This window comes from Durio zibethinus, chromosome 25 (assembly GCF_047325235.1).
Source record: "Durio zibethinus cultivar Kanyao isolate XHJ-2024 chromosome 25, ASM4732523v1, whole genome shotgun sequence".
Classification (NCBI taxonomy): domain Eukaryota; kingdom Viridiplantae; phylum Streptophyta; class Magnoliopsida; order Malvales; family Malvaceae; genus Durio; species Durio zibethinus.
In genome coordinates, this window is record NC_143186.1 from 16,452,538 (window position 1) to 16,466,057 (window position 13,520).

The 13,520-nt window shown below is 30.5% G+C and overlaps 2 protein-coding genes across 6 annotated transcripts; both read right to left on the minus strand.

The window, feature by feature from the left end:
• Window positions 1-796: 796 nt before the first annotated feature.
• LOC111276177 (beta-glucosidase 8-like) lies at window positions 797-4,191 on the minus strand. Of its 5 annotated transcripts, XM_089754773.1 has the most exons (6): window positions 3,894-4,191; window positions 3,281-3,535; window positions 2,285-2,355; window positions 2,063-2,165; window positions 1,587-1,956; window positions 797-1,243 (listed from the first exon to the last, which is right to left on the minus strand). In XM_089754773.1, exons 5-6 carry the CDS (start codon window positions 1,645-1,647, stop codon window positions 1,026-1,028), a joined length of 279 nt encoding a protein of 92 aa, XP_089610899.1. In that variant the 5' UTR covers window positions 1,648-1,956; window positions 2,063-2,165; window positions 2,285-2,355; window positions 3,281-3,535; window positions 3,894-4,191; the 3' UTR covers window positions 797-1,025. The 5 variants fall into 5 exon arrangements, with proteins under 5 accessions (XP_089610899.1, XP_089610900.1, XP_089610896.1 ...); XM_089754774.1 differs by having other exon boundaries at window positions 2,063-3,535; window positions 3,894-3,960; window positions 4,087-4,191; XM_089754770.1 differs by having other exon boundaries at window positions 2,285-3,535.
• Window positions 2,094-3,645, minus strand: LOC149511694 (putative inactive beta-glucosidase 14). Its single transcript, XM_089754382.1, has 9 exons — window positions 3,636-3,645; window positions 3,431-3,535; window positions 3,281-3,368; window positions 2,981-3,145; window positions 2,812-2,881; window positions 2,619-2,702; window positions 2,445-2,514; window positions 2,264-2,355; window positions 2,094-2,165 (listed from the first exon to the last, which is right to left on the minus strand). Exons 1-9 carry the CDS (start codon window positions 3,643-3,645, stop codon window positions 2,094-2,096), a joined length of 756 nt encoding a protein of 251 aa, XP_089610508.1.
• Window positions 4,192-13,520: the final 9,329 nt, after the last annotated feature.

Here is a 13,520-nt window from a genome sequence, read left to right on the forward strand (position 1 = left end):
TTGCAAGAATGTGTAATTTGCTTTGATTAAATTAATCATATACTATAAAGTAAATGCTTTGTTTTAAGTCCATAGAAAATTTATGTCATTGTGAAACATGAACTGCTTCTATGACTATATTTTATCGTATTAACCCCATCAGCAATCAATATCAATAAAGCTTTTTGACAGTTTCCTATGGATTTTTAGAGAATTGTGATTCTCATTTACTTCTTTTGAATTTCTGAGGATTTGATTTGATAGAGAACTAGAAGGGTCAAAGAAGGCACAGTTGCAGATCACTGGTAATTGAAGATGAAAGCTCATTATTTTCAATTAGCTAAGACATTTAATTTCTCTGGTCAATATTTTCAGTAAGAATTATGAACCATAACAAACCATTTTCTTGAAATTTTGCAAACTTGTAACTTAGCCTAGCCATTTCTTTTACATAAGTGGCCGCAGATTGGGATAAGAGAAAAGATTATACGTATTGAGATGTGAATTTCAAACCTACTAGATATTAAGCTACATGAATTAATGAGCTAAGTCCCGGGCTCAATCACTTAAATATGTAGAGAAAAGGATATCAATAATGCAGTTTTTTTGCTTGCCTTTCCAGTAGTACTTAAAAAGACGTCAGAAGAACCTAAAGCACCAAAAAGGGAAAAAAAGGATACTGCGATTTTTCCTATACAACCACCCTTTTTATACCTGAATGAAATTATCATGAGCAAGGTTGAGGTTAGATAATATTTTCAAAATCTCATTTTGCTAACTGAAAGGATTCCCCGTAGAGCTTAACAGACTTCGCATGTGACAGTAAAATGTTGTGCAGAGTGAGGCTCTATTATAGAAGTTGACACCAATGGTGGAATAACTACATGAATATATCTGGCTCATTGAGGGCTATCCAGCGCTCAATTTTATCAATCAAAGCTATTTAAACAAGTTTCAGCACAATGGAGAAGATATTCCCACCAAAAGTTTGAACAAGCAAAAACTAGGATGACAACAACATATGGACGATGAAATGTAGGACATCATCACATTTCAGTTGCTTTAGCTTCTGTTCTAGCAATTATGATATTTTTGCTTTTGCGAAAACATTGAGAACCCTGTTTTCCATTGTTGAGCCCTTCTATTTTACTTCCTTTGCTTCTGTTAGCAAGAAAATCTTCATACCATTTAGCAGAAAGCTTTTGAGTCCTCTTCAGAGTTTGATGATCAATGTAGTAAAGTCCAATTGTTGAACTGTAACCTCCTGCCCATTCAAAGTTATCCATCAAGGTCCACACAAAGTATCCGCGTACATCAGCACCATTCGTATCAAAATATGAACCGAGTCTTAGGTAAATAGAGCTGTTACTATTTGCATTTAAGCCATAAATGAAGATAGAAGACCATTATGTTGTGTTTAGTTCTAATGTGTTTGAAAAGAAAGAAACAAGTTCTAGCTGCTGCCAGCAATTCAGTGCATAACTTATGAGCTGGACTAAATTGTTGCTTATCGATGGTATATTGGAGTAATCAGGATTCAAATTTTTCTTCGAGAATTAAGAAGCAAAACAAAGTATAGGTAAGGTAAAGGAGATAAACTCAGTTACCTAATTGCTCTGGCCAAAGCAGCGAGGTAAGCTTCATGGAATTTGATTCGGTTGACATCATGCAGCAAATCTGGCACTTGTTCAGTCTGTGGTGGAGAATATCCTGTAAGAACGTAACTTGAGAGAGCCGGTTTTCTGATTATAGAACAGAATCCTTATGATGATCAAGAAGCAGTTTCCAAGTTACTTAATAGAATCCTTACAAATTTTTATTTTTTGAGGCAGTATTTTGGCCTGCAACATTACTTTTACATGTTTAAATTCTAATTATCAGTTTCTACATGAATGATATGACTATTGCTACCAAGGCTGTAGTCAGTTACACGGACTTGGAGCTTTGAAAATGGACTCACAGGCTGGAAATTCATACCTGCAATTAGTTTCATAATATAAAAATGAAAAATATAAATTTATATACAGTAATTGCCAGGTTTAAAAGAAATCGCCATGGACAAGCATGTAGCTCTGCAACCTACCATTCTCCAATACATATATGGGCATGTGATTCTATCTTTTTGTAACATAATCAACAATTTTCTCTATACCCCTTGGAACAACATAAAATCTTTCAACACCAGTCTGCCAACAAACAAAAAATGCAAAATGTAATAAACTGAGAGAAGGGGAGGGGAGATGGGAACCCTTAGGATCAGGGAAAAACACAAATGAAAGGAAACAAGAGCAAGAGAAGGAATTACTGGTTCTCCAATTAGAATGCCATCTCTTTCTCCAGTTGTGTATGCAAAACCTCTGATGAAATGATCTCTACCTAATATGCAAGAAGAATGGATAAAATCCTTGGCCTATAATGTTGAATAATGATTAAGGCCAACAAAATCAGTACGGCCTTTCACATACTCAGTTTTTTCAGGGGAAAAACTTGGCATTTCAATCCTATGGTATTGGCGCATTTCAGGAGGTTAATCTCCTAACACCAAAGGATCTATTACCCAGCTTAATAATAACTTAATTCATGTTATGTTGAAAAGCATTGATCTACACTGACTTGCTTCCAAAGTTAAGCTGACAGACTGGCCTAATGGCCCATATATTTCCAGAACTTGTGTTTATTGCTTCAGTTACCATTGTCATTAACCAAGGCAAAGTTGAGTGCACCTTGTTTGAGCATTCAATAATAGTTAAGAAAAATGAAAAAGACAATAAAAATCTGAGGGGAAAATCAAAAGCGTATGGAGGGGAAAGGATCAGATATTGGGGTCACAACCATTTTATCTTGCACATTCACATATCTGAACCTTTTGTGTAATAGAAGCCTTTTGTGTAAGAAAAATATCCTCAAGCAAAGTTCAAGCTATAAAACATATTCAGATTCTCATCCTGTAACCTGAAATTGTTGTTGATATAGCTTAACAGCCTTGGCATGTGCCAATTACATGTTGTGCACAAGGATAAGAGGCTCTATGTCGGAATTGCCAACAGAACAATTTCCAAAAGGCTCAGAACAATGAGCTGGTTGATATATTCCCCTAATATAGGCCATATCTGCAAACATATTTGGCTCATTGATAGTTGTCCAGTACTTAACTCTATCACCAAAGCTTTTGAAACAAGTTTCAGCCAAAAGAACAAAATCCTCCCGATAAAAGCACTGAAATTAGTCTAAATGTCGCTAAGTAGTTTTGATTTTAGCTAATATGGAACTGCTTGAATGAGAGAAGAAACCGAGAAATTACTGCTTCAGAGGACTGAGCCAAGAACCATATGTATCCTCCAGTTCTCTTGGGTGATCAAAATGGTGTAATGTCACAAATGGTTCATTTCCTGCTTTCAGGTATTTGTTTAATCAAATCATATCATTGTCAAGAAACAATTTTCCGCCAAACTTTTCTTCCCTAAGTTTCTGAACCTGTCACACCTGGGCAAGAGGTTTTCTATAACTTTGTTGTGGAACTTGATCCCACTTGGATTGACTTCACCAAATCTTCCTCCTGTTCCAGCATTGGAGGATGTTATAACTGTTATAATCAAGTAAAATTCTGGGTTTTGAAAGACATGCTAGGTAGAATTCTGGCCCATAAAATTGAAAACCGATATGCATTTACCCCAAGAGAGCGAGCAATCTCAACATCTTCCTGGTTTTGTTTTGTACATAAACAAAGCAACATCAAACCATTTTCCTCTCATTTCTAAAGGTTGAAAGTAAGAAAAAAAATTAATTTAAAAGTATAATAAATACCAAGAACAGATGGTAATCATCATCTGCAACATCTCCATTCTCATTATTTTAATGTTTCCTGAGAAAAGTTAATTGATCAAACAGTTAAGCTTTACACATATCCTGTTTACCTATGATATGACTGAAAACATCCCAGTTGCTGAGGCCTTTTCCATCATCAAAATATCCTCCTTCAACCTGTAAAACGAAAACCAGAAGTGAAAAGCAAAGAAACAAACCATGTATACAGCATAGAAAGAATGCCTGATATGAAGATATAGCAGTGCCAAAGAAAAAATTATCTGGGAATTGACATCTTCTGACATATTGGTTTTCAACGTCAGAATCTTGAGCTGTACAACTAAAAGAAAGAAGTGGATGTACAACTAAAAACAACAACAAAGAGAGCTTAATTGTGGTATTAACAGACATCTCATTGAGACAAAAAGAACAAAATCTAGCAAAGCTTGGTAAGGTAATAAAGATAAATAACAATAACAAATTTGCCGAATTCCAATTATTGATAGACAAGTGGGTGCCTACACAAGCATTTTACAATAAATAAATTCATGGTCATGGGGGCAAGTAAAGTAGTTGACAGCTTCTCTGGCTAATGCCTAATATTAATTTGGAAATGCACTAACTTTTACTGTTTAAAAATCCCAACTAGTTTCCAGTTCTGATCCCAATGAGCTCCTGTAGTAAAGGGATGTTACAAAATTTTGACATGATTTAATTATAATCATAAAATTTTAATTAAATTATATTTATTTAATTAAAACATTTAGAATATTGTCATAAATTATTATAATTTATTTGATTCTCAAACCAATATTAACATCTTTATTATATAATTTTATTCCCTCTTAAAATTTAGACCTACTCTATTCAATAGTATTAATTTTCTTTTCAAATTTCCTCTTGGGAAAATTGTACTACTAGTTTATATTTAGATGCATACCTTTCCTAGGAGGAATCTATCCGTATAGCTTTATATATAATGACTAGTTTATTACTATTATAATTTTATAAAAAATATATTAATGACCTTTTTTTTTTTGGGGAATCCCAAGCTTGAGATATGGTATTATAAATAGGATACATGAAACTTTTTAATGGGGGCAATTGTCTTGGCTTGGATCAATAATTTTTTTAATCCAATTAAATATGGAAAGAAAATTTGTAATTTAATTATAAAATTACACTTTATTTTAAAATCAATAAAGTTTCTTAGTCTAAAGTTTTTTCGAATTTCTCTATTTTTTAAAATTATACTCTAATCAAGTATTACATTATATAATTTACTAAATAATAAACTATTATATTATAATTAAATTATAATATTTAAATAATTAACTAACAAATTATAACATAATTAAACAATCAAACTTATACACCTACAAAGTTTTGATATATTTCACTAAATGATCAATTATTACATCATAATTAAATTATAATAATTGAATAATCAACTAATAAATTTTAACATAACTAGATAACCAAACTTACACAATTAGAAGTTCAGAATTGTAGAATCTTTTCCTTGTTATTAAACCAAGATCTTGTTCACTCATAATTCCTCCAATTTAAGTATAATTAACTAAGAGAAAAAGATTATTGGAAAAAAAAAATAGAAAAAGATGCATAGAGAGCTCCTCCTAAAAAAACACGTGCAAAATGAATAAATGATATAAACCCAAAAATGTATGCCTTTTGGGCTAACAACTAGTCCTGTTTAGAGATCTTCAAGCAGGCCTAAAAAGTAATTCATCTGAATTCAATTGGGTTTGTGGATGGTTCATTGGTAATGAAAATTCTTGTATATCTGTGTCTACTTATTATTTATTTATTTGATATTTGAGGTTGTCAAATATATTTTTTAGCTTGGTACAAAATTGAACTTAAATTTTCCCCTTTTAATTGAAAATAGACAGTGAAAGAGGGGCTAAGAATTAATGTTCCAAATCGAAAAACTTTTTCTTTTGTTTTTCTTTATATAATGGTAATCAAATTAATGGGCTTACCAATTATATCCTTTCCATAGATTCTTCCATGAAAATAAACCATTTTTACTCTTTGAAATTTGAAGCCAATAATCAAATTAAGTAGCCAAGATCACCTACACCTCCAACATTGATAATCTTAACTTTTTTTTTTTTTTTTTTGAAATATACATGCAATTGCAATTTGCAAAATTTAGCTGAAGATCACTTGGAAACTATTGTAGTCATATTTAAGAATATAAAGACAAATATTAATTCAATCTGAAATTAATTAATAATAAGTGAAACGATTATTATTTTATTATGAAGTTTGCATATTGTTTCATAGTAGTGTTTTCTATTAGATAAGTTGCAAGAATCCATCTCTACGCATGTTTTTTTCATGGTTCTTCGCTTCTTACTTAATTATAAGGAAAAAATACTGTAAAAATAACAATAATAATAATAGAGATCAATGTTTTCATTTGCAGTCAACAAAGCCGGGTCCTGGTGGCGGGGTCATTGGAATGGTTCGACTTGCTAGGAAATTGTCATGGTCCAGCTGACAGTAACAAAACAGCTTTTGTTTTTTGGTGCTTAAAAATCAGGAAGCAGATAGGAAGTTTCAATTCTCGAGTCAAAGAAAGATCACCAAATCCTTCTGCTGATTAAATCCTTGTGCATTTAAGAGTAGCATCCAAGAAGGATCACGGTTTTCAAAAACCAGCCATCTCATAACAGCCTGTCGAATTCTGACCACCAAGCCAATCCAAGTGGCAAAACAAATTTTTTTTTTTTAATCAGATAAAACAACAAAATTTTGAAGAACCATATCTTTTGGAAGGTATGGCGGCTTTGTCCAATGCAATGAACCGAATTCCTTGCTCGAGATGATGCTACCCTACTTGAAAGTGATGGAAATTTTTTTATATTAGAGGTTACAGTTTCGGAATATGAAAAAAAAATTATAAATATTAAGATTTATACTTTAAATTTATTAAATATCATAATTTTTACTCTAAATTTATTAAATATCATGTTTTAAAAGTGATTATATAAATTAATTTATAATAATTTAAATCTTTGTCTTCACAATTACCAAATAGTTTTAGTAAAGAAGAGAACAGCATATTGCCTTTTTCATTACATATTTTGAATTGACATATAACAAGAAAATTAAATTTTTTGAAAGCAACATAATGTGTGATAAAATATTAACTAAATCAAAGCTTGCATCGAGTCAAAATTGCTTCAAATTTTGCATACCAACAATATTGCTTGACAATAACAAAGTAGATACTTCAGTTTCTTTTGCAGATTCACAATTATTTTGTAACTATAATTTATTATTAACTTGATAATTCTAAAGCTGAACGTTAAATGAACCCTGACATTAGTTATTTGGTAAAAGAATAGCTTTTTTCAAAGCTTATAAATGACTTGATATCAATAATCTATCGTGACAAACCAAATAATATTTTTTTGTAAGGTGCTTTGAACAGAGACTACATAACCTAACCAAATAATTAATATATACCTAACCAAAAATTGATGAATGTATAACCCACCTTGTTCATGATTAATACATTAATATTTTTTTATACAAATTAAAAGAGACTACAATATGAGAATAAAAAAAAATTAAAAGTATTAAAATTTGAATATTATATCTATTAAATATAATGTTTTAAGGGTGATTATATGAATTAACTGAATTAAATTTTGAATTCATTAATGTATTAATATTATTCGATAGGCACAAAATGTTGCTTTATAATAATGAATTCTAAAATATTTTTTAGAAAATTATTTCATATATAGATGAAAAGAATACCCATTTTTTGTGATATATATCATTAAAGAAAAGAAAAAAAAATATTTAACATATATATATATATATATATATTTACCTTCAACTGAGTCTCGACCAAATTGCCAGATAAAAAGCCAAATAATTCAAAATAAACAAGACTTAAAATGAACTTTTAAGTATATTCCTAGAAGTTGAAATTGTACATTAATTAATGGAATTAATTATAGCAAAAAATATATAAAATTGTACCTGCTTAGCTTATAGGGCCAAGTGGAGGGAGTGGCAGCTACAACATATATAGATATGTGGGATAGATAGGGGATTGAAAGGAAGCTTGAGGGAGGAATGAGAAATACTCAAAATTAACTTTTAAAGGAAAGAGATGATAAATTATAATTGTGATTTTTGTTATAATTAATAAGTGTAAGATAAAATGTAGATTGATCAAACTTGTTAAGAATATTATCTAATATAAAAATCAATCTTGAATTAATAAAATATAACTACTTAAAATATGATATTTATATTGCTAGAAAAAAGTTATTCTATTTCTATAAAAAAAAATTCAATGAAAACTTACATAATTCTATTTCTAAATATTTGTATCAATGATAATGTATTGATTACCTCTAGAACATAGAGTGAAATTAAAAAAAAAAAAGAAATATTAAAAAAATCCTTTATCTTTTTCTTAATATTTGTTTTGGATTTTGGCACACCCATTATGGGTGAAAGAAAAAAAAATAGGGTGAAAATTTAAAAAAAAAAAAAGAAAAAGGAGATAGATGCAAATGAAGTTATGTAATTTTTTTTTGGTAATATTTCCAAGTTGGCCTAAAGGAAATTACTTTAGTAATATGTTTCTTTCTTGTTTGTATTTTTTTATTGTTGATTTCTTGACCATTGCATCTGTCACTTGACTCCTAACTCCTCATATCAAACCTAATCAGAAATTTTATAAATATTATAGATTCTTAAAATTTTTGTATTAGCAAGAAATATGTATTATCCGCATGAAATTTTTTTTTTTAAATTTAGTGGCGATGGGTTTTTAGATTTGTCTAATACATGTTATCCAATTTATTTACATTGAATCTAATAAATTTATAATAATTCAAACAGATTTATTTACATTAAATTTAATAACTTTATAAAAAAAATTACATTTCTAAAGCCTCCCAAAATAGTGGAAACCAAATAATAAGGACAAAAAGCAAACTTATATACACAAAAAGAAAGAGAAGAGCACTTACTATGCCAATTAATCCAACATCCGTTGGTTATTCCACACGAATTTCATTTACCTATAAGTTAGTAATTTAATTGAAACTAGAATGTAGATATGTAATATACAGATTTACATAAATTTATAAAAATATTTATTGTCATAACGTCTAGATCCGGGGATCTATCGTTGACATTGACTTAAGGGAGTCGCCACCAATCTTTTTTTATCTAGGTGTAATTGGTCACCTAAAGAATCTGTCCTTTCAGAGAACACCTAAGTTTAAGTGTCCCTAAAAGAATAGGTTCAGGTCTACTAACCAGAACAGGGTTCGGGAGTTCGGTTACGTGTGAGGAAGGTTATAGCACCCTCACAACGCCCATCAAAAGATGGTACCAGCTTTAAATTTGTGTTATCCAAAAGCCTTAAAATTTTATCAAGTAATTAATTATTGAAAAATTTTCTCAATTGACTCTAATACTTTTAGCAGAAAATTGAGAAAATTCCCTCACCTCAAGAGTATGCAAGAAAAACTACTGTTTCACTTGCAGAGGCTCCGTCGTCGGATTAATTAAGGAAAAATCAAAATCAAAATCAAAATAGAAAGGAAGGAAAAGATGATTGTTCTTGTGTAGGAAAAATTGATACTTTCAACTTTTCCCCAAAAATTATTTTTTTTGAAATTTATTTTTTAAGGAAAATTGATACTTTTAACTTTTCCCCAAAAATTTTTTTTTTTGAAATTTATTTCTAAGGAAAATTGATACTTTCAACTTTTCCTCAAAAATATTTTTTTTTGAAACTTTGATTTCCAAAGAAAATTGATACTTTCAACTTTTCCTCAAAAATCTTTTTTTTTTGAAAATTTATTTTTAAGGAAAATTGATACTTTCAACTTTTCCCCAAAAATATTTTTTTGAAAATTTATTTCTAAGAAAAATTGATACTTTCAACTTTTCCTCAAAAATAATTTTTTATTTTTATTTAAAGAATATAAAACAAAATAAAAGTAAAAGTAAATAAAGAAGAAAAAAAAATAAAGAAAAGTAAAACAAAAATAAAAATAAGATAAAGATAAAAAATATTAAATAAATCTAATCTAATAAATAAAAAATAGAAAAACAAGTAAACAAATAAATGAAAATAAAAAAAAAAAACCTGGAGCGGCTCGGATCGCGGCTCGGCTCAAGGAAGAGAAAACGGCTCAAGGGGCGGCTTGGGAAGCTCGGCTCGACTCGGCTTGGCTCGGAGGGGGGCATGCACGCGCGGGTCAGAAGCGGGTCGACGCTCGGGTCGGGTCGGGTTTCGGCAAAACGCGCGGATCCTCTGGTTACTTAAGGCCAAAACGACGTCGTTTTAAGCGGGTATAAAAGGCATTTTCCTCTGTTTTCGGTAGAACCCTTCTCTTCTCTCTCTCTCTTCTTCCTTTTTCCTCTCCCTTCTCTCTAAAAACTTAAGAACACCGATGGAATTTCACCGGATTCTGGAAAAAGTCGTCGAAATCTGAAAATATCACCGGAAGTTGGCCGGAAGATCACCGGTTTCTGGGATTCTTCGCCGGAAACTGGGTTGGTCGTCGAAAACTTCAAGGTTGATCGGAATTTTCGTCGAAAAATTCAAACTTCGCTGGAATTTTAGCCAGAATCTGGAAATTTCCCAAAAATTTTCAGAAAAATTTTTTGCCAAAAATTTCTAAAAAATTATTTTCGATCCCTACAGCTATCCTAACTCTTCTCAACCTTCTTTAGCCTTCGAAAACTCTTCTATACACCTATTTTCTCTCAAATTCAGTAGCTTTGCTCACTGTTTTCTTTTTCGTGTTCTTCATCTGTTCCACGAGGGTGCCTTTTATAGGGGTTGATCAGGAGTTCCTGATCAATTCCAATTTCTTCTTGGACGGGGATTCAATCTTTGAATCCAATTAGACTCTTTTGATTGAATCCCCACTCCTAGTAGGATTCTTCAACATTTAATCTTAGCCATAAAAAAAAATAATAATAATAATACTATCAGATAATCAAACAAAATCAGATGGATGAATAAAATAAAATTAACAGATAATTAAAATATAAAATAAGATAAATCCAAAAATGTTTACCAGAAAAAAAAATGATTATGATAATAATAATATAATAATAATGATAACATAATAATAACAAATATAACTATATAAATAAAATACATATAAATATTAACAGAAAAAAATAAATAAATATATATAATAATAATAAATAATAAAATACATAAAATACAAAAGAAAGAAAAAAAATAAAAATAATACCAGATAGAAATTGAATTGGGCTTACCTTTTTGGGCCAGGCCCAATTGATCTAGGCTTGGACCCAATTGGGTGTCTACAACTGCCCTTCTTTGCACATTTTCTGTGAAACAAAAATTGCGTAAAAACGTAGACACCCAATCAAGATTCAACTCAACATTGTCATTTTTTTTTGTTTTTTTGTGTTTTTTGTTCTTTTTTTTTTGTTTTTGTTTTTTTTGTTTTTTTGTTTTTTTTGTTTTTTTTGTTTTTTTTGTTTTTTTTGTTTTTTTGTTTTTTTTTGTTTTTTTGTTTTTTTTTACCAAAGCTCCTCTAAACAGAGGCTCAACGACTTTGAGAAACATAAATTGCTCCTCTAAATAGAGGCACCACGACTTTGGAAAGTAAATTGCTCCTCTAAACAGAGGCACCACGACTTTGAAAAAGTAAATTGCTCCTCTAAACAGAGGCACCACGACTTTGGAAAGTAAATTGCTCATTGACAATCATGTCCAAAGGAGTTGAAAGTTGTGTTTGAAGGAATTTCAGGAGATTATGCCCAAAGGTCTTATAAATCAACCCTAATACCAAAAGACATCCTATTTCAAGGATTAGGAACTTACCTGGCAAGCTTTTTCTTTCTCAATTTTGTAAAATATCTTTATATCTGTCTTTCCATGTGGAATGTTGGAACACCCTTGCTTCTTGGATTTATACACTATACTTTCTTGAAAGTAGTGTATGCTATGCAAATGCATATGAATTTCAATGCATGCTATGCAAATGTTGGCCAATTAATTCCTGTTCAATGTATAGTACTCAAGTTTCTCAAGCTCTTTTCTTATGCATCAAGCCCTTTGATTCTTCAGAGATCCAATTACACTGCTCTTCTAAGATCGAACCAGTGTAGCTCTCAATTGTCTTTTCCACTCACATTCTTCTTTGTTCAGTTTCTCGATACTTTGGAATAAGCTTCATCAATCGATCATCACTTGACCATCATTCAATGAATTTTTCAGCACTAACAAATTTCAAAACAAGTTTCATCCATCATCACTGGGCCATTACTCATAGATGTCCCAGCATTAACCATTCCAAAACAAACTCTGTCTACTGATTGTCTTCATCATTCAATCATAACTTGCAAGTCATATCGATCAATTCATCACTTTTCAAGATTTGCCCCATTATATCATATACCTTTTCAAATCATCTCTTTTAGGTTTCTACCATTTCTTCATCATGTTACCACCATCATCTTAGATTTCTTTTCAAATGAATGTAAGATTCATTTAAACACATATTCATTCACTCATTATCATTTCAAATCTTGACAAATACAATGCAATCAAGCATTTTCTCAATTCACTTAGGGGTGAAATAACAAGAGAACATAAGGTGAATTATCACTGAAGATCTATTTTGGTATAAAACAAATGAGAAAGGACATAAATTGGATATATGTCATTGGGATGGATGGTATGTCCAAATGATGAATATTCAGACAATTCTCAACATTAATCTAGGATTCTTTTTCAAAAACTCATTCCATTTACTGTTGAAGTCATCTTGAGCTTGGCGAACTCTGCCCCAGTTTTTGAGGGATCTTCAGATGTCTTTGATCTTTCGTTCATGTGAGCCATTTGACCTAGATCTTTTTTTTTGCTACCAAAATCACCCTTTCAGGTTTTCAATTTGAATCTTTTTTTTTATTTTTTCATTTTCTCATTTTTTCCCTTTTTTTTTTTCTTTTTTTTTTCTTTTTTTTTCTTTTTTCTCATTTTCATCCATTGTTGATATCTTTCATGTAGCATGATTCCATTGCTTCATCATGAGTATGTCTTTGCTCAACCTATGATCATTCAAGTTGAGTATTCACATTTGATCCAAATGGACTTTTCAAGGTTGTAATGTAGGCCAAGGTGAAGGGTCATAAAAAAAAGGATATAATAGGCTCAAAACATGTATTAAAAAGGTTCAAAACCAAAGGATCATTTGATACAACTTGGCATTTTGCCCCCACATCGTTTCATTATTTTTCTTTCTTCACACAAAAGATTCTCATTACTTTACCCCAAATCATGTGTGGCATTTATTTTTCTTTTGCTTTTCTTTCTCTTTCCATTTTTGAGACCTTTTGTGGTGTTTTTTTTTTTTTTTTTCAAAATTTACCCTCCAGTGTAGAGGATGATCCTTGGTTGGGGTTCTTCAAAAAAAATGATAAGCTCAAAGGGGTAACAATAAATGGTTTTTCGAATGGTAAAAGAAAGATTGCCACTTTTCATCTCAATTATGAATACCTTTCTTGAACATCATCTATTGAACAAAGCTCATGAACTTGTATAAAAGATTGTACACCTTCAAGACATATCTATTTCACCTTCAGTAACAGCTTACTTTTTGCTCAAATCATCTTCTCACATTAACGTGGATGAGTTCTCAAAATTAAATCCCAGAATTATTGTTATCATTGTCTAAATA

Coding starts and splice junctions, on each gene's coding strand:
- LOC111276177 (XM_089754775.1), bottom strand. CDS start 1,647: ATGATGTCAACCGAATCAAATTCCATGAAGCTTACCTCGCTGCTTTGG. Junction 1,244..1,586: donor GCTTTGGCCAGAGCAATTAG/GTAACTGAGTTT, acceptor TTGAATGGGCAG/GAGGTTACAGTTCAACAATT.
- LOC149511694 (XM_089754382.1), bottom strand. Junction 2,882..2,980: donor CTTATCCTTGTGCACAACAT/GTAATTGGCACA, acceptor ACTTTGCTTGAG/GATATTTTTCTTACACAAAA. Junction 2,515..2,618: donor ATATATGGGCCATTAGGCCA/GTCTGTCAGCTT, acceptor CTTTGGTGTTAG/GAGATTAACCTCCTGAAATG.